Raw genomic sequence first — 20,154 nt, 5'->3', positions numbered from 1 at the left:
GACTTGGGACGCCAAATCTGCACACAATGGACTTGAGGAATGCGACTGCTGATTTTTTGGTGATGTTCACCATAAGGGTAACCTCCGGCCATTTTGTGAATTTGTCAATGGCGACGTAGAGGAACCGGTACACGCCAACGGCCCGGGGGAACGGCCCCAGGATATCCACGCCCCATACGGCGAATGGCCATGAGGGTGGGATCATTTGCAGAGCTTGAGCCGGTGTGTGTATTTGCTTTGCATAGAACTGGCATGCTTTGCAGGACCTTAGTAGCTCAGCCGCATCCTGGAGTGCTGTCGGCCAGTAGAAGCCATGCCGAAAGGCCTTACCAACAAGCGTGCGAGATGAGGAATGACTTCCACACTCGCCTCCATGGATCTCCGCGAGCACCTCGCGGCCTTCTCCCTGGGAAATGCACCGCATGAGAATACCATTGGCGCCACAGCATCCCCTCCTATCACCGCGTAGCGTTTAGCCAATCGTACTATGCGCTCAGCGGACACATCGTCATCAGGAAGGATATTGTCTTTCAGGTAGTCCCGGATCTCGGAGATCCATGCATCAGGACCTCCCTGAGCAGGTGGGAGTGGCTCTATGAGGTCTCCAGGGTCCTCAACAGAGCACACAACCCAAGGCGGTCACCACAGATGGAATGCCGCCGGGACCGCTAGCTTCGAGGTGCTAGCTTGATCCCCTTCACCCAGTTCGGCAGGCTGGGCGGTAGGTCTCAGCAACCGTCTTTCAAAAACGCCCTCGGGCACGGATGCCCAGGTAGATACTCTCGTGGAGAGATCATCTGCTGTTGAGTTGAATTCGCGGGGAACATGTTGCAATTTCAACGTGTCGAAGTCCTTCTCGAGCTCCCTCACGTGAATGAGGTATGCCGCGAACTGGGGATTGTTGCAGCTGCAATCCCCCCAGACCTGCTTGATGATTAGCTGAGAATCTCCCTTCACCAGGAGCTGCCGGACCCCCAGAGACAGGGCTTGTGTCAGGCCAAAGATAAAAGCTCCGTACTCTACCATGTTGTTGGTGGCCTTGAACTCAAGGTGCACCATGTATTTCAGCTGATCTCCGTTTGGGTCGATGAGGACCACACCATGTACTGCACCATGTACTGACCTGACCTTACTTTTTTTTTTCTCTTTTTTACCTGACCTTACCTGGTTGGACTTCATTCGCCCTAATGTGTGGGTTGGGGTAGTCCTGATTGGCCCGGCCCGGCCCGGTCATGTATGTTTACTATCTTGAAAAGAAACCATAGTCATGGACCAATCTGGGGGCCATACAAATGTTGTCAATCCAAATGATAAGCAATCACATTGGCACCCACTCGATCTTTAAAACGATCAACTGTTTCTGGTCCAAGTTTTTTTCCTCGGTCGTCCAACTCTGTCGCCGGAAAGAAAGAAAAAAAGAAAAGGTCAGATGCATGCAAGGGCCATAGTCTTCCATTTGAAGGTGAATTGTATACAGGTGCTAGGTGAGTGTCACCCCGGGCATGTGCATGTACCGCAATTATTGCAATAATTTTGTGCCCTTGAGTAATGACCAACCAAGACATAGTGATTATTTTAATAAGAAAATACATCGCATCTATAACTATATTTAACATGCGCGCACTCGCACTTATAAACACACCTAAGCAAACTCTATCTCAACAAGCATCTTCGAAGAGTGAGACGGCCGGCAAATCCTCAAAATTGACGAAGTCATCACAGACATCTCGTTGTCGACGGGAACGACACCTACCACTAAAAGCACACAATGGCCGTTAAAACCTATAATATTCGCTCTCACAGGAGTCGAATTTAGGACTTGAGACGGTGCCGAGCCTCTTGCTGTAACTATACCTATAATATTCGCTCTCACAGGAGTCGAATTTAGGACTTGAGACGGTGCCGAGCCTCTTGCTGTAACTATTAGGCTACAGGTCCTTTCGCCATATATATATATATAAATATACACTGAGACGTTCATATATGCCTTCCAGGAGTTCTTCTATCCGGGATAAGTAGGCAATATTCTTTTGCCCCTCCAACAAATGCATCATATTGGTGTGGGGACACACACATTTCTATCAGAAGAAAAACAGCATTGGTTGGAACTGTTGGGACTTAGATTAGCAACAGCTGGTACTGATAGAAATCAAGCCATTAATTAATCAATCAAGCCTGAAGTTACATTAATCAGGCTTTTTTTCATTAGGTGGTACTGATCCTTGGTTGGATGAAAAACCCATTTTTCCATTAGGTGAACGAAGTTCTGCATCATGCTGCTTAATTAATTAATCAGAGGGCGCCGTTTAAGCTCGCCGGCACGGCCGGCGGCCGGCAGCGAGAAAAAGAATAGTGGATGCGGCGGCTGGGCGGGCCGCGCGGCCACACGCAGTTAGAGAGGAAAATGGTCTTAAAATTTAATCTAAATAATTTAAGAGTCGGATTCTAAAAGAGCTAGATTCTAACACCACTAGAATCCTAACATTTGTAGAAAGTTTTCTTCGGTCCTGTTTAGTTCTCAACAAATTTTCTATAGTACTCGTCACATCGAATGTTTAGACACATACATGGAGCATTAAATGCAGTTGAAAAAATAACTAATTACATAGTCTAACTGATTAGTATAAGATGAATCTTTTAAGCCTAATTAATCAATTATTGAAAAATAATTATTAAATAACAATGAAAGTGCTATAGTATCAAAATCCAAACATTTTCACGAACTAAACAGGGCCGTCAAATGGCTGACGAGGAAGCATGTTTCAGTAGTATTTTGGATCTAGTGGCTGAAGGTGCTTAGGTCCTTTACCTTTCTTTACATAGAGTCAGCGTAAATCCCATGTGGGTAGCAGTCAAATAATTTTTTTTTGAAATAAAAGACAGAAGCAATGTCATATCATATAAAAAGAAAAAACATTTGTAAATAATATGCCGAAGCGAACAACACCACCACACAAACAACACACGCAAATAACGCACCCAACAAAACACTACACCACCACAAACTGGGAGAGGAAGCGAAAGAAGCCGCCGCGAACTGCACCGTCGTCACCAACGCTGTGCCACGCCAAGAGCCGCAGCCCGCTGCAAGCCCGAGCAGCTACTCGAACTCCTTCACCATGGGACTATCACTCTCAAGCCACACGAACACGATCGTCGAACTCTCTGCTCCAGTGGTGCGTCAGCAAATCACTCCCATCGCAGTAGCAATGAACACTACTGGTCCAGCCACAGTCAAATAACTATACCACGCCAGCCACTTTAATAGAACTCTAGGTAAAAGTACTGAATCTATCGTAGCGTATATTATATAATTTTGAGTTGAAAATATATTAAAATCAAGTTAGATTGTAAAGAGATCACTCAAATCATAATACGTTATCATCCCTCCGTGCAGTGAGTACACAACGGCTTGGTTTGAGCGGGACCCGTGCTACAGCTAGTGATGTTCTGTTCTTAGCTTCCAAGAAATAAAGAAATGAGATATACAAGCGTGATGGGTTGAGATAGATTCTTTTTTTTTTTTTGAAGTAGACATGAGATAGATTCTTTCCGATGAAAAATCGCGTGGGGGCCCCAGCTCCCAATCATTTTAGTTATTGTCTGAAAATATATTATCAGACGAGGCTCTTTAGGCGCAAATGATAGTGATCAGTCTTTTTGTACTTTAGGAAAATGTCAAGCGCGTGCTTTTCCGTTATTGAGCAAATGCGGTTCGATCTACTGCTCCTTTAATTTGTTTTCATTTATTTGACGCTGGTAGCACGAAGCTGAGCTAAGCAGCGTCAAATAAAAATATAACGGAGGGAGCATGCAATTGAGATAAATCGAAAGATTAAACGACACCAATTATCATTTGTATATACAAATACTATACAAATAACACATGTATGAAGTTACTGAAATTATATATGACCCTTTCAAGGGAAAAGGTAAGAAAATTAACATCAATGTGTGAAAATCCATTTACTCTGGCACCCGCTTTTCACTTGGCATTATATAGTGTTTCCGCTTACATGATATAATCAACTTAGATAATGTTTCCCAAACCTCAAGAGAAAACTGTAAGACAAGCTCCTCTCTCATCCAGATTCTCATCCATGCCCTCCAACCTCCTAGATGTAGGAGCTCCTACACGAGCCCTCATCCGTTCCCGCCACCAACTACCGCGACTCGCGCCATGGCACGGAAGCCTCCGAATCGCGACCCTCCCACGTCGCGTGCCGTGTACCAAAAATGGGGCCGGTCGGAGCCTACTGCGGAGACGGGAGGAGGCCGGTGGTGAGGGCGCGATGGCCAACGGCGGTAGGGCGGCATCCGCGCGGGGACATGAGGCGCATGCAGGGCCAGCTGGCAGCAAGGCTAAGCCACAACGAGGTAGGAATCCGGGGCCATGCCGCTGCGCACGGCAGCGGCGCGCTAGCACAGGACATTTGCTGGTGGGAGGAGGCCGGCCCGCATGGGGACGACGACATGAAGAGGATGGACCAGGAGGCCGGCGGCGGCGGGAGGGGCGAGTCGCCGGGTAGGAGCTCGGCTGCTTAGGAGGAGCCCAGCATGGGAAGGAGGCAGGGTGGGCTGCGACAGAGGCCGGCGTGCAGTCCGGAGCGGAGCCTTGGAGCGGCAGCCGGGAGGGGAGGCGGCTGCCCAGGGACTAGGCGTGGGGGTAGGCCGGTGGGAGGCCAAGCCCTTCCCGGAGAATAAAGGAAGGAGAGACCAATGAGAGAGATGAAGAGAGCAACAATTTTCTATCATGATGTGATTCGATTTTTTGTTTAAAAAATAATCACAAAATATGTGTAAAAGTAACTAACAAAAATCTTCCAAATATTATCATTTCACAAATAGCGGTTGCAAAAATTATGATTTACTCCCTCTGTTCCATGAAAAGTGCAATCTTGAGTTCGAAAAAAAAATCCCACAAAGAGTGCAATTCTAGAGATTAGATCTCAATTATCTGCCTAATTAAGTAGTCAGATTTGAATTGCATGCCAATAACCATATGTGGCAAACAATTGAGGGCATGAGAGTTTTCTCACGCCACCACTACTCTGTCTGAAAAAACCTAGAATTGCACTCTTCATGGGGCGGAGGGAGTACATAAACTTTGTTAGTTACAAAATATGAATAAAGTAGATATGAGCGAAAATATAATGATGCAAATGAGAGTTCGGTTGGAGTGCATATAGAGAATTAGGAGCTGGAATGTAGATGAGAGATCCTCGTAGGAGAGAGCAGGGGTTCAAATTTGAGGTGTTGGTTGGAGTTGCCCTACGGCAATGGCCCCAATTACAACCCTCGTATAGCCTTTGGGTTGGGAGCTGGTCTCCATCTCACATCCTTCAAATAATGCATCCAAGTTCAGCAAGAGCTTCCATATTTTAGATCACATCCATCCAACAAGAGGCTGTTGAGTGGAACCCACGGATGGAATGCTCCTTAGAGACCCCTTAGACCTAGGGGGTGGAAGGGGAGATTTGGAGGCCTCTCTAGTTTGGGATCCTTAGTCTGATCCTTTCAGAATTTTTCTATTTCTCATGTTAGAAGAGAATGTAATAAGATAGCACATGAAGTTGCTAGGCAGGTCTCTATAGTACGGCGACGTTTGGGGTGTGGCATCATGAAATCCAACCTGTGTACAAGAGCTGCTTGAGCAGGACTGTAACCATCTTTGCTAATTAATGAAGCTACCTTTTCCTAAAAAAAAAGTTTGGGGACTCAAGCTACTGAAAAAATTAGGGTAGAGGGCTTGATAGAGGGTCCGCTAAAGTTGATCTTAGGGGTGGAAGAAAAAAGAGAATCCATATTGTTTACTTTTGTGTGAGCTACAAATAACGGTATAAAAATATGAGATATATTATATAATTATACGGCAGGGGGGAGTATTATTATATTTCAACGCAATTATTGCAGCACATTTACACGGCGAGCAACTCAAATCTGAAACTATCTGAAGTCTTGTTACATCAAGGCTAGTTGGCATGTATAAGATCCAAGCAGCGCGGTCCGATGCCATTTTTTCCCTTCTTCTTAATTGGGTCGGTTTAAGTCTAATAATGCTACTGGTGCTTGAGATAAGATGCCTGCCGAGAGTCACCAAGTTGATCGAGCTAGACACCGCCAGTGGGGCTCGAGCTAGTGTCAACCTAATGTTAATAAGGCAATGCTTACTTAGGTTTGCAGAAGTCAGCTTAGGCCTGCTAACTGGGCTTTGATCTCCCCCCAGTCCTCGGCAGCAACACTTACTTATGTGTGCGTGTTTGCTAGACGCATTTCTGTCCACACAAACCTCTCCCGGAAAACGCAGACCGTGTCACGCCTTTCGTGGTTTCCCTCCCCGACGAAGCAGAGCAGGAGCAGGAGCCACTCGAAAGAAAACAAGGGGCGGCGTCCAAGGTAGCGTGGCGCGAGGCAGGACAAGAGAGAGTGAGTGTGTGACGTGGTTTCGTTTCGGCCACACCAATCGCTTGGCGGTGGTGATAGCAATGGCGGCACGGATACGTCCAGCGGATGCCCCAGCGTCCACGTACACCAATTTTGGCGCGCCTACTGGGAGGGGAGGAGTTCTCGCGCTCCGTCCAACCCCGAAGGCCAAAGGAAAAAAAAAGAAGCAAAGACGCCTCCGCGGAGGGAGAGAGGGGGGAGGAGGTCGACGGCGGCGGCGAGCGGCGACGGAGGAAAAGGCGAGCGAGAAAGAAAATGAAAAGCAAGAGGGGGAGGGAGCGAGCGGCCGGGCCTGGGCAGATCCATCCAAACCTTCTCGCGAAACCCTCCAAAAGAAATATAAACAAACAAAAAACCAGGGGAGGGGAGAGAGAGGAGAGGGCGCGAGAAAAATATTGGCAGCTTGGGTAGGGAGGGGGGGGGGGGGGTTGGGCGCGCGTGGGGCCCGCACCCCCCGCGGGTTTTACTTTTTGAGCCGCCCGGTTTTGTCGTCTCCTCCGTCCGTCCGCCCCCCGCCCCGCGCTATTACACCCCACCTCCCCTCCTGTTCCCCTCCCACCTCCCCGCCCCCCGCCTGCGTCGGCCTCGCCCTCTCAACTCTCAAGTCTCGACTCACCGCGCCACACCACACCACACCACAAGCCCCAGCTCGCCCGTTCGCGCCGCTACAGTCCCCCCCGCGCGCCTCTCCTCCTCGTACTGCCGCCGCGCGCGCCCGCCGGTCCGCTCCCCCGCTCGCTCGGCCCGCGCGAGCCCGGAGCCTGGTGGCGGCGGCGGAGGTGGGGGATTCGGATTGGGAGCCCGGGCGCGGCGGGGTCGCTCGCCCCACCCCACGAGGCAGGGAGATCGGGGCGCGCGCGGGTGCCCGCAGCTCTCGCCGGGCTCGGTTCCGCGGGATCGCTCCGGCGCGGTGCGGCCCATGCCGTGAGTGAAGTCCTGGCTTTGCCGCCCGGGGGAGAGATCTTGCCGCCACAGCAGCAGCAGCCGCAGCCGCCTGAAGCCGGTGCTCCGGCGGCCGAGGCCGACCGGCGCCCGCCACCGACCGCCATGGCTGGCAGCGACGAGGTCAACCGCAACGAGTGCAAGGTGCGCGCCGCAACCTCTCCTCGCCCTTCCCTGCCCGCCTCGTTGCTTCCACTGTGCTACCGGTTCCGCGCGGGCATGCGGCCGGCCGGGCCTTGCGACCGGCTCGCGTTTCGGGAGGCTGGTGTTCTTCTTCTCTTGTGTGGGCAGTGCGCCTCCCCGATTTGTGCCGCCGCTTTATGATTCGGTGGAGGGGGGATTGGGGCCGGCCAGCCCTGGCCGGTGATTTCCCGGTCAATCGCTGCCTTTCTTTCCCCTTTGGGCTCAACCCCAATTTTATCCCCTTCTCCCCTGCCCCCGTTGTTTTTGGAGTTTCGGGGGGACGGGTGCGAGGCGATGCCACGGAAATGGCTACCCAACAAAGGGGAAGGGCCAATCATGCGAAAGCTTGCATCTTTTCTGGCAAGCGGCGGCGAAAGATCGCCGCCCGCATTGGCCTTCTCGCCCATGCGAGGAAACAGCAAAGGAATATGAGGGAGGGGGTGCTTGCGCTGTGTGTTTGTGATGAGGCCCTCTGCTTCTGCTTCTTCTTCTTCCTTCGTCTTACTGTTGCTGCTGTTGATGTTGGCTCTCCTGTTGCTCAGACGGCGGTGCCGATCCACACATGGGTGCTCATCTCCAACTTCAAGCTGGCCTACAACATGCTCCGGCGGGCGGACGGCACCTTCGACCGCGACCTCGCCGAGTACCTCGACCGCCGCGTGCCGCCCGACGCGCGCGCCCAGGAGGGCGTCTCCTCCTTCGACCACGTCATCGACCCGTCCGTCGGCCTCGAGGTCCGCATCTACCGCGCCGCCGCCACCAACGCCGCGGGCGCAGGCGCCGCCGCGGTCACGCTGCCCATCCTCGACTTCCTCACCGGCGCGCCGTCCCCGGACCCGTTCCCCGTCATCCTCTTCTTCCACGGCGGCAGCTTCGCGCACTCGTCGTCCAGCACGGCCATCTACGACAACCTGTGCCGCCGGTTCGTGAAGCTGAGCAAGGGCGTGGTGCTGTCCGTCAACTACCGGCGCGCCCCCGAGCACCGGTACCCGTGCGCCTACGACGACGGCTGGACGGCGCTCAAGTGGGCCATGTCGCAGCCCTTCCTCCGCAGCGGCGAGGGCGCCCAGCCCCGCGTGTTCCTCTCCGGCGACTCCTCCGGCGGCAACATCGCCCACCACGTGGCCGTCCGCGCCGCCGACGCCGGGATCAGGATCTGCGGCAACATCCTGCTCAACGCCATGTTCGGCGGCTGCGAGCGCACCGACTCGGAGCGGCGGCTGGACGGCAAGTACTTCGTCACGCTCCAGGACAGGGACTGGTACTGGAAGGCGTACCTGCCCGAGGACGCCGACCGGGACCACCCGGCGTGCAACCCGTTCGGGCCGAACGGGCGGCGCCTCAGGGGGCTCCCCTTCACCAAGAGCCTCATCATCGTGTCGGGCCTGGACCTCACCTGCGACCGGCAGCTGGCCTACGCCGAGGGCCTCCGGGAGGACGGCCACCATGTCAAGCTCGTGTACCGCGAGAAGGCCACCATCGGCTTCTACCTGCTGCCCAACACAGACCACTACCACGAGGTCATGGAGGAGATCGCCGACTTCCTCAGGGCTAACCTCCTCTAGTACATACACCAACCAACCACAGCTGCTCATCTGATCATCACACTCCACTCCACTCCACTCCACTTGTTATAGCAAGATGGTAAGCTTGACTTATACTAGTAGTTCTGTCGTCTCGTCGTATACTGCTGCTGCTGCTGCTTGGGGATCATCATCGTCTGAATTCCGGCCATGGCAAGTGCACTGGAAGGACAACCTCCTCTGCTTCTGATAAAAAGCTCAAACCAACCATGGCAACTTTTGTTTCCCCCCTCGTCGTCGTCGTCCGCTGAAAGAAAAACCGTCTGCTGCTGATCGCGAAGCCCTGCGTCCCTGGTTGATGGAGAGAAGCCTATTATTTCGCCTTCAATCACCCTCCGGCTCGTCCCCGGGGGCAAATTCATCTAACATTCTGTGTACAGTGATGAACTGATGATGGATCAACAAGGCGGCGTGTGGTCTTTTTGTTGCTCGTTTGATGTAGTGGCTCTCTCTCTCTCTCTCTCTCTCTCTCTCTCTCTCTCTCTCTCTCTCTCTCTCTCTCTCTCTCTCTCTCTCTCACTCTCTCTTGGATTATTGGATGGTGCCTACGCGTACCCTCAACCTATATCTATCTTCCCATGTTTTGTGAAACATATGTGATGTTTCCAATCTCAGGCTAGTAGTAGTGGTAGTAGCAGAGGCACAAGAGATGTACCCTCTCCCCATCCTAACTGCTGGTCTGGCCCGGCCCTGTCGTCTCTCCTTGATGTCCTCTAATCCTTTCTGTACACAACCAACGCCGCTGAAAGAAAAAACTGCTGCCAAAATGTGTTGCAACGCGTGTACTCTACTTTGAACGCCTCCGGCTTCCTCCGCATGACCATGTCGGCGAATCGCGGCGTTGAGGATGCCAAGGCAATGGCATGGCATGGCACCGCACGCCGCGCGTGTCGTTCGCAGGCGTCGGCGATTCTCGTGCTCAAGAGCTCTGGGGCGGACGACCGCGCGTGTCGTTCGCAGGCGTCGGCGATTATCGTGCTCAAGAGCTCTGGGCGGACGACGGCGGTGACTGACCGGCCGTGCGTCCTAGCAGTTGCTCCTCCCCCATGCCATGTGCCCATGTGTCATTCCTTGTGCACGCAGCCTCGACGACTAAGAACTCTTTGAATCCCCTGCGCTTGGTGGAGACAGGTGTAGATCACAGAAGTTTCCGTCCTGCCAGTTCGTGCTCCTTCATCCCAGTAGGTGCTTGGATCGTGCCGTTGCTTCCGGTTCGTCTCGTCCCCGTCCTGGCTCGCACCCTCGCTCCTGATGGTGCTGGGTGTCACGCGCTAATGTGACCTTATTCTCGATGCGCTCGTGTCATTCCAGCATGGGGCCACGCTGCTGGTGGGGAATGCTACGCCAGCGCGAATTTGTAATTTTACCATGGCGTTCGTCAAAAATCTCATGTAACCGAATGATCACAGATAGTTACCACTAGACGCGCAGTGCAGCAGAAGAAGAGTTAGGATAGCTCACCTCAACGTAGTCGCGTAAACTCGCCGATCAACACCGCAACAAGGCGATTCATAATTCTACCACATTCATTAAAGACCTCATGTAGTCAGATGATGATAGATCGTTGCCACTAGACACGCAGCGCAACAGAAGAAGAGTTCGGGTAGCTCACCTCAACGTAGTCGTGTGTTGGTGAATATGAAGCAGATCGCTGATCAACACCGCGGCAGCGTCTCCTTGAAGTCCACATGTCCAGAGCAGGAACACCGGTTGCCGGTGTGCTATCACCGTGCGCTTGGCTATGGCTTCGTGGAAGTGGAGAGGAGGAGGAGGCGGCGGCGGTTAGGGTTTATGGCGTGAGTTCATTCTCCGCCTCGTTCTTCATTATATAGATCCCACTAATGAGCCAACATGCTGGAAGTCCGATCGAACTCTAGTCCTTCTCGGATCAAATAGATCAATATCCGGCCGCACACGCATATTCCCTTTTAGGCATATCACCGACACCTGCCACGCTTCTTTTGGGGTTATTTTTCGCTTACCTTTTGCGGTGATTGGAAGAGTCCCTCCGCTGATTGACACCCTTGTCGCGGACAGAATAGAAGCATGGAGGTTGGATCCGCAGCTCGAAACTGGCGTTCCAGCACGATGGACACACGGTTTCTTGCCTTATTCGTTGTATACAATACAACCTGATTGCCGGCACCACCTAACCCGTTAACTGTCCGACGCCTCTGCATCTGGTCATGATCCTCGCACAAAACAGCATCGCACGCGATCGAGAATTTTCTCGTGGAAGATCTCCCCCCACTCGATCTCGTAGTGCCTTCACACCGTTGAAACTTGAAAGCAACCAGCGCGGCCGCCGGCCAGCCGGCCGGACGGCTGTAAAGCGGGGAGCGGCGGCGCCGGGGCACCCCCAACGAAAAAAAAGGCCGAGACTTTCTCGCCAAAAGGTGCTGGCGGGTGGCGGCCGACGACGAGAGAGCGGCCGGCTGCTGGATGAGCTCTCTTGGCGCTTGGGAAAGCAGCCTTGACCGGGCCGCACAATACAACACAAGTCTCCTGCAAAAGGACAAGCGGAGCCGAGCCCCGGCCTCGGCCAAGCCGGCCGCCGCCCGGCCGGCCGGCTCGCAATTCTATCCTCCAGCGGTGGCGCCACCGCCGCCGGGGGGTCCCTGTTAGAAATCTAGGCAATTTTCGGTATATTTTAATTCCAAAATTAGATATATAAACTAGCAATATTTCTATGACTTTAAGGAGTAAAATAAAACATGTGAACATGTTTATACTTATCACACATATAAGCATAAACAATATAAATAACCAAAGTTTTAGGGAGTACCCTAAAGCGGGGCCGTTGCCGGAGGCATTGGCTGCGCTGTTACCAACTGGAGTAGACATCTACTCGGTTGGCCTCAGTCGAAGTAGTCGAACTAAATCGGTGCAGGAAGATGTTCGCAGTGCAGTCCCACGAACGGTCACCAAGATGTAGTCGACGTAGTCGTTCGGCCACCAGAATGTAGTCGACGTAGTTGTTCGGCTCGTCCACCAGGAAGTAGTCGTACAATCGGGCAAAGCCTTAGTATTTTTGAGCAGTCACGCTAAAGCGTTACCCAAAAACCTGATTGCCCGCCTATCCCGTGCAGGATCTCAAGGCGAGCAAGGTTTCGGAGGCCTGCTCACGCTAATTCTGTGCGCGCAGAGATTAGCGTTGGGGAACTCAGTTGTTGCAACTGGAGAGGGAGAAGAGAGGAGCCGAGTTGCCTCAGTGCTCTGGTGCAGGATGGATGAGGGGCATGGCACTCCTTATATAGTGACTCAGGTGCTCAGGTTCGTTGAACCTGGACACCATCAGAGTCATTTAGGTGATGCGGTTATGGCCATTAATTACAGATTTAATTGCACGTTTAATCGCACGATTAATTGCTGTCAACGGCAAAATAGCCATCACATCACACCGCGCCGCGCCGCGCCGCACCGCCCGTCCGGCCGGCCGCGCCGCGCCGCGCCTCGCCTCGCCTCGCCTCGGCCTCGGCCTCGGCCACGGCCACGGCCACGGCCACGGCCCGGCCCGGCGAGGCGAGCGAGCGCGCGCGCGCGTGTGGTTCACCGTCCTCCTCTTACCGGCTTCACAAGTGGTGTACAAGAAGTCCACCTTTTAAGTCGGTTGAGATCCTCTTCAATTCCCGGTACGGAATTAAACATTGATTCCCTAGCATTAATAGTGGGCTTTAAATTCTTTTATTGCTTTAGAATAAATGGGCCAAGCCCATTACTCCAACAATCCCCACCAAGAAATTCAAGCCACACTAGAAATACCCTCATTCTCTCTTTGATATACCAGTATTCGACAGAGACTGTTAAGTTGAACTTCCATCTAGGACAAAGGCTACACTTATTCACAACTGTGCAATGGACTATGCCTTGAATTGCCAGTTTTGTGCAAACAAGTTTGACCAGAGCCCTACACTGGTACTAGGCTGCAAAAGCATCCCCGCGGTTTGGAGCTTATAAGTCATACTCCAGGCCCTTCATGAGTTTCTAGAGAATACCCAATTCTCATAGACCATGACCAGTGGTCAAACTCATATAGGTGTGTTCCTTTCAGATGTTCTGTAGGACAACATCTTTTGTTTCAAGAAAACAACTCATTTGTTTAAAAGAAACCACCTGGCACACATTAAGGTATAGACCAACCTGCCATACAGATTAGAAGAGAAATGCACCTTATACACGGAATGAGCCCTTTTCACAAAGGTTCTCTTCTCACAGTCAGACTTTAGTTTTGTTTCACCATCCTAATTCACGGGATCTCCGATCACATAGGACAGGTTTCCACTATAGAATGACTCACGTGGGTCTCAAGCCCAATTCCATAGATGCATTGTCTATCACATTTCGTGAAAGACCCTTTGTAAACTGATCTGCCAGATTTTTAGCCGTCTGAACATAGTCCAGGGCTATAACTCCGGAGTTTCTCAATTTTCTGACAGATTTCAACCGCCTTTTCACATGTCTAGATGACTTCATGTTATCCTTTGAACTATTCACCTTGACAATTACCGTTTGATTGTCACAGTTCATTAGGATTGCCGGTAACGGTTTTTCAACTATCGGCAAGTCCATAAGGAGCTCACGAAGCCACTCAGCCTCAACAGTGGCGGTATCTAATGCTGTGAGTTCTGCTTCCATAGTTGACCTCGTTAAGATGGTCTGCTTGCAAGACTTCCAGGAAACAGCTCCACCACCAAGTGTAAACACATATCCACTTGTGGCCTTTATCTCATCAGCATCAGAAATCCAATTTGAATCACTATACCCTTCTAGTACCCTTGGGTACCCGGTGTAGTGAATTCCATAGTTCATTGTCCCCTTCAGATAGCGCATTACTCTTTCAAGACCCTTCCAATGATCATCTCCCGGGTTTGAAACAAACCGGCTCAGTTTGCTTACAGCAAACGAGATATCAGGTCTTGTAGCGCTCGCTAAATACATTAATGAACCAATGATCTGAGAATATCTCAGCTGATCTCGCATTATCCTTTTGTTCTTTCTAAGAATTAAACTGGCATCATATGGTGTTGAGACAGGTTTATAGTCGCTATAACCAAAGCGACTTAACACCTTCTCCACATAGTAAGACTGTGTAAGAATCACCCCACCATTGATCTCTTTTACCAGCTTTATATTAAGGATAACATCAGCTTCTCCCAGATCCTTCATCTCAAAATTTTGAGATAAAAACTCTTTGACTTCCTTAATCACATTAAGGCTAGTGCCAAAGATCAGTATGTCATCCACATACAAGCACAAAATCACTCCTTCAGCCCCACCATAGCGATAGTACACACATCTGTCAGCTTCGTTCACAACAAAGCCGGCAGAGGTCAAAGTTCTATCAAACTTTTCATGCCACTGCTTAGGCGCTTGCTTGAGACCATATAAAGATTTTAACAACTTACAAACCATTCCTTCTTGACCCTTTGATACAAACCCATCCGGCTGATCCATATAGATCTCCTCTTCTAACTCTCCATTGAGGAAAGCCGTCTTAACGTCCATCTGATGAACGAGAAGACCATAAGAGGCTGCCAAGGAAAGTAACACTCGAATTGTGGTCAATCGGGCAACTGGTGAATAAGTGTCAAAGAAATCTTCTCCTTCTTTTTGTGTATAACCCTTGGCCACAAGCCTAGCCTTGTACTTTTCAATAGTACCATCTGGCCTAAGCTTTTTCTTGAACACCCACTTGCATCCAACCGGTTTACATCCATAAGGACGTTCAACGACCTCCCAGGTTCCATTAGACATAATAGAATCCATCTCACTCCTTACTGCTTCCTTCCAATAGTCAGCATCAGGAGATGAATATGCCTCTTCAATGGTTCTGGGTGTATCATCTATGAGGTATACAATGAAATCATCACCAAAAGACTTTACAGTCCTTTGTCTCTTGCTCTTTCTCGGAGCATCATTGTTATCCTCCTCAGGATTTTCTACAAGTGTATGTTCATTGTGTTCTATCGGCTCAGCAGAGCCATCATCCTTGATGAACTCTTGCCTAGATGAACTTGTTTCATCTCTCATGGGAAAAATGTTTTCAAAAAATGTAGCATCTCTGGACTCCATTATAGTACCAACATGCATGTCAGGTACTCCAGATTTCACTATTAAAAATCTATATCCAACGCTGTGAATAGCATAACCTAGAAAGATACAATCCACAGTTTTAGGTCCAAGCTTACGTTTTTTTGGTTATTGGCACACTCACTTTTACCAAACAACCCCATGTACGTAAGTATGACAGTGTTGGCCTTTTCTTCTCCCATTCCTCGAAAGGAGTTATCTCTTTATTCTTTGTAGGAACACGGTTTAGGACATGACATGCAGTCAATATAGCCTCACCCCACCATTCCTTGGAAAGTCCCGCTGTATCTAACATGGCGTTAACCAAATCCGTTAGAGTGCGGTTCTTTCTTTCGGCAACCCCATTTGACTGAGGTGAATAGGGAGGCGTCCTCTCATGAATAATACCATGTTCCTCGCAGAATAAAGTGAATAAATTTGAGAAATACTCGCCACCACGATCTGACCTAACTCTTTTGATCTTTCTCTCAAGTTGGTTTTCTACTTCAGCTTTATAGATTTTAAAGTAGTGTAAAGCTTCATCTTTTGACTTCAACAAATAGATGTAACAAAATCTAGTACTATCATCAATCAAAGTCATGAAATATTTTTTACCACCTTTTGTCAACACTCCATTCATTTCGCACAAATCGGAATGAATTAATTCTAAGGGTGCCAAGCTCCTTGCCTCCGCGGTCTTATGAGGCTTACGAGTTTGTTTTAATTCAACACATACATGACACTTAGAATTTTTGACAAAAGTGAACTTTGGAATTAAGCTCAAATTAGCTAAGCGCATCATACAACCAAAATTAACGTGACAAAGCCTCGAATGCCAAACATTTGTTTCATCAACGTTAATAACATTGTATGCAATTTTATTACAAACATCTGACAAAGAAAGACGGAACAAACCTCCGCTTTCATAACCTTTTCCAACAAAAGTACCAAACTTAGACAAGATACATTTATTGGACTCAAAGACTAATTTGAAACCATCTCTACACAGTAGAGAGCCGCTGACTAAATTCTTCTTGATGGTGGGGACATGCTGCACGTTCTTCAGCTGCACGGTCTTCCCCGAAGTAAACTTCAGATTTACCGTACCAACACCAAGAACACGCGCATGTGATCCGTTCCCCATCAGCAAGGAGGAAGTCCCGCCGGTCTGGTAAGAAGAGAACAAAGAAGCATCAGCACAAACATGAATATTAGCACCAGTATCAACCCACCACTCGGGTGAACCAAAGACTGAAAGAACAGTAGGTAATAAATTACCGTACCCCGAAGTTCCTCCAGGCTCGCTAATAACCATGTTGGCGGAGTTGTTGCCTTTGCGGTTCGGACACTTTGCAGCAAAGTGATCCGTACTAGCGCACACATAGCAAGCTCCCGTCTTCTTCTTCTTCTTAAAAGTGGTTGTCTTCTTAGTCTTTGGTTGGTTCTGCGGTGGCTTTTTCTTGTTCTTGTTGGAGTTGTTCTTCTGAACAAGATTGGCACTTGAAGCACCAACAACTCCTTTCCCACGTATGTCCTTTGCTCTCGCCTTCTCCTCAACATCAAGAGTCCCTATGAGTCCATCTATTGTGAACTCCTGTCTCTTATGTTTTAGAGAAGTAGCAAAGTCCCTCCAAGAAAGTGGCAGCTTAGAGATTATACCTCCAGCCACAAACTTATTGGGTAACACACATGGGGACTCTTTGCTGCAATTTTTGAGATCTTTTGCCAGAGTATGTATTTCATGAGCCTGTTCCACTACAGAACGGTCTTCGACCATCCTGTACTCAAGGAACTGCTCCATGATATACAACTCACTCCCGGCGTCAGATACTCCATATTGAGCCTCAAGAGCATCCCACAAAGCTTTGCCAGTTGGCAGCCGGATATAAGAATCCACCAGGTTATCACCGAGAACACTAATGATCAAGCCTCGAAAGAGGATATCAGCCTCATCGAACGCACTCCCTTCCTCTGGAGAGAATTGTTCAGGCTTACCCTCTTTCACATGGATCACTCTCGATAGTGTTAACCACAGTATAAGCCGCTCTTGCCAACGTTTGTAATTTGAACCATCAAAAGGTGATGGTTTGATTGATGCAGCAAAGCTAGATACCGAAAGCCTATTAATATCATCAGGTTTTTGGATTGTTAGAAATCTAGGCAATTTTCGGTATATTTTAATTCCAAAATTAGATGTATAAACTAGCAATATTTCTATGACTTTAAGGAGTAAAATAAAACATGTGAACATGTTTATACTTATCACACATATAAGCATAAACAATATAAATAACCAAAGTTTTAGGGAGTACCCTAAAGCGGGGCCGTTGCCGGAGGCATTGGCTGCGCTGTTACCAACTGGAGTAGACATCTACTCGGTTGGCCTCAGTCGAAGTAGTCGAACTAAATCGGTGCAGGAAGATGTTCGCAGTGCAGTCCCACGAACGGTCACCAAGATGTAGTCGACGTAGTCGTTCGGCCACCAGAATGTAGTCGACGTAGTTGTTCGGCTCGTCCACCAGGAAGTAGTCGTACAATCGGGCAAAGCCTTAGTATTTTTGAGCAGTCACGCTAAAGCGTTACCCAAAAACCTGATTGCCCGCCTATCCCGTGCAGGATCTCAAGGCGAGCAAGGTTTCGGAGGCCTGCTCACGCTAATTCTGTGCGCGCAGAGATTAGCGTTGGGGAACTCAGTTGTTGCAACTGGAGAGGGAGAAGAGAGGAGCCGAGTTGCCTCAGTGCTCTGGTGCAGGATGGATGAGGGGCATGGCACTCCTTATATAGTGACTCAGGTGCTCAGGTTCAACTGGAGAGGGAGAAGAGAGGAGCCGAGTTGCCTCAGTGCTCTGGTGCAGGATGGATGAGGGGCATGGCACTCCTTATATAGTGACTCAGGTGCTCAGGTTCGTTGAACCTGGACACCATCAGAGTCATTTAGGTGATGCGGTTATGGCCATTAATTACAGATTTAATTGCACGTTTAATTGCTGTCAACGGCAAAATAGCCATCACACCGCGCCGCCCGTCCGGCCGGCCGCGCCTCGGCCACGGCCACGGCCACGGCCACGGCCACGGCCACGGCCCGGCCCGGCGAGGCGAGCGAGCGCGCGCGCGCGTGTGGTTCACCGTCCTCCTCTTACCGGCTTCACAAGTGGTGTACAAGAAGTCCACCTTTTAAGTCGGTTGAGATCCTCCTCAATTCCCGGTACGGAATTAAACATTGATTCCCTAGCATTAATAGTGGGCTTTAAATTCTTTTATTGCTTTAGAATAAATGGGCCAAGCCCATTACTCCAACAGTCCCTGCGTGTAAAAGTCAAAAATAGACTCCCGTTCGGCTCGCTGATAAGCCAGTATATTATACGTTCGCATGGGTACGCGGACTTCTACAGAAATGATCTGCTACAGTAATCTAATAGTATAGAGCCCCCCACAAAAATCAGCTGCTACAGTGAACCCACCGTGGCTTAAGCGAACCGAACAGCCTCAGAGTATTATACCGCCGCCGCCCGCATCAAACAAAGAGGGGTTTCTTTTTTCTGAAGTGAACAACAAAGAGGGATTTAGCTTTGGCGTTTTCGGGAGCTCGCTCCGTCACCGACTCCCTCTATTCTTTCGCCGTTTTGCGTGCGCTGCCCCGTCTCTTTTCCCGGCCTCTTTTGCTGTCGTGATCCAGCTCCAGCTCCAGGGCTGCCTGCCTGGTGTCACCTCTGGCTTCGCCGTAGTGGTGGAATGCTGGGGGATTGTAAATTTGGGGGTCGCGTGCTGCGTGGGAACTGGCAGGGTTTTGGTTTGCGAGTGGCCGTCGCCGTGGAAAGCGGAAGCGAGGCGAGAGCCTTTTGCCGCCGGGGGGCGGGGGCACGGCATGCCCCCTCGAGCCCGTGCACAGGGAAAACACGCCGCGCCACCTCCTTCATTGACATCGTGAAGGTGACAAGGATTCTCCTCGCTGTCGCTGCTCCGATTGACTGATGCAAAGAAGCTGTTAGCTGTTAAATCACCATTACGTTCGGAAACAGCCAGTAATGGGACGGCAGCAGCAGCTGCCGCTGCCGCCGCCGCCTTTGAAGCTGTCGCCTAGGGGCGGGTATGCAAACAGCACAGCGAACAGGGTGAATGTCCTTTTTCGAGGGGAGGAGGGAGGGCACACGTTCAATGCTAGCAACAGGCCAACGGACGTACGCTCTCGGGCACTACTGGGAGGGCCCCGAACAGTGCGCGAACAGTTCGGAACGTGCCCCAATTCAGCTCGCCGCGGCGCAATTATTGTGCGCGCGCTGGCCGTGAGGAAGACGGCCCGTACGGGGGCGGCGGGGAGAGGAATTCCATGGCCGCGTCCGGTCCGTCCGATCGATCTGACGACGATCGCGGCGGGTCCGTACCGTACTGCCTGCTCCCTCCCCTCCTTTTTAAGGATGGATTCGGATGTCTGAACATCCGAATTATCCGTATTCGTATCCGCTTAAAACGTAAATATGAATATCCGTATCCGTATTCGAATTTAATATGGATGTCATATGGATGCATCCGAATTCGATTTTAAGAATTTTTCTCTATCCGATTCTGTATTCGTATTCGAAGAATATCCGATCACATCCGTATCCATCCGTATCCGCAAAGAAAAAATGACTAGTGAGACAATCTTAAACTTATCTTTATACCTATTACTTAATGATGTACACTATTTAAATTATTTAGAAAGCTAGATAACTAATAATATATTTATTAAAATTAATAATGATATAAAAATTAACTTTAACTATTTAATATATTTATTTCATGATTAAAATTATTTAATACGAGTCAAATTAATTATTTATTTAATGATAAAATCTTTTTTATATATATCGTAATTATTAAGTATTTAAATATTTATTTATTTTACATTTATAATTAGTATTATATATTTAATATAAAAGCTATGCATAGATAA

The 20,154-nt window shown here is 49.8% G+C and overlaps 1 protein-coding gene across 1 annotated transcript; it reads left to right on the top strand.

The window, feature by feature from the left end:
• Positions 1 to 6,988: 6,988 nt before the first annotated feature.
• LOC120698727 (gibberellin receptor GID1) lies at positions 6,989 to 9,929 on the top strand. Its single transcript, XM_039982442.1, has 2 exons — positions 6,989 to 7,530; positions 8,112 to 9,929. Exons 1-2 carry the CDS (start codon positions 7,492 to 7,494, stop codon positions 9,132 to 9,134), a joined length of 1,062 nt encoding a protein of 353 aa, XP_039838376.1. The 5' UTR covers positions 6,989 to 7,491; the 3' UTR covers positions 9,135 to 9,929.
• The last annotated feature ends 10,225 nt before the right edge of the window (positions 9,930 to 20,154 follow it).

The sequence above is a fragment of the Panicum virgatum genome, chromosome 3K, assembly GCF_016808335.1.
Source record: "Panicum virgatum strain AP13 chromosome 3K, P.virgatum_v5, whole genome shotgun sequence".
NCBI classification, from domain to species: Eukaryota; Viridiplantae; Streptophyta; class Magnoliopsida; order Poales; family Poaceae; genus Panicum; species Panicum virgatum.
Note: the sequence above shows the minus strand (reverse complement) of the source record. Positions and strands in the feature narration are given on the sequence as shown.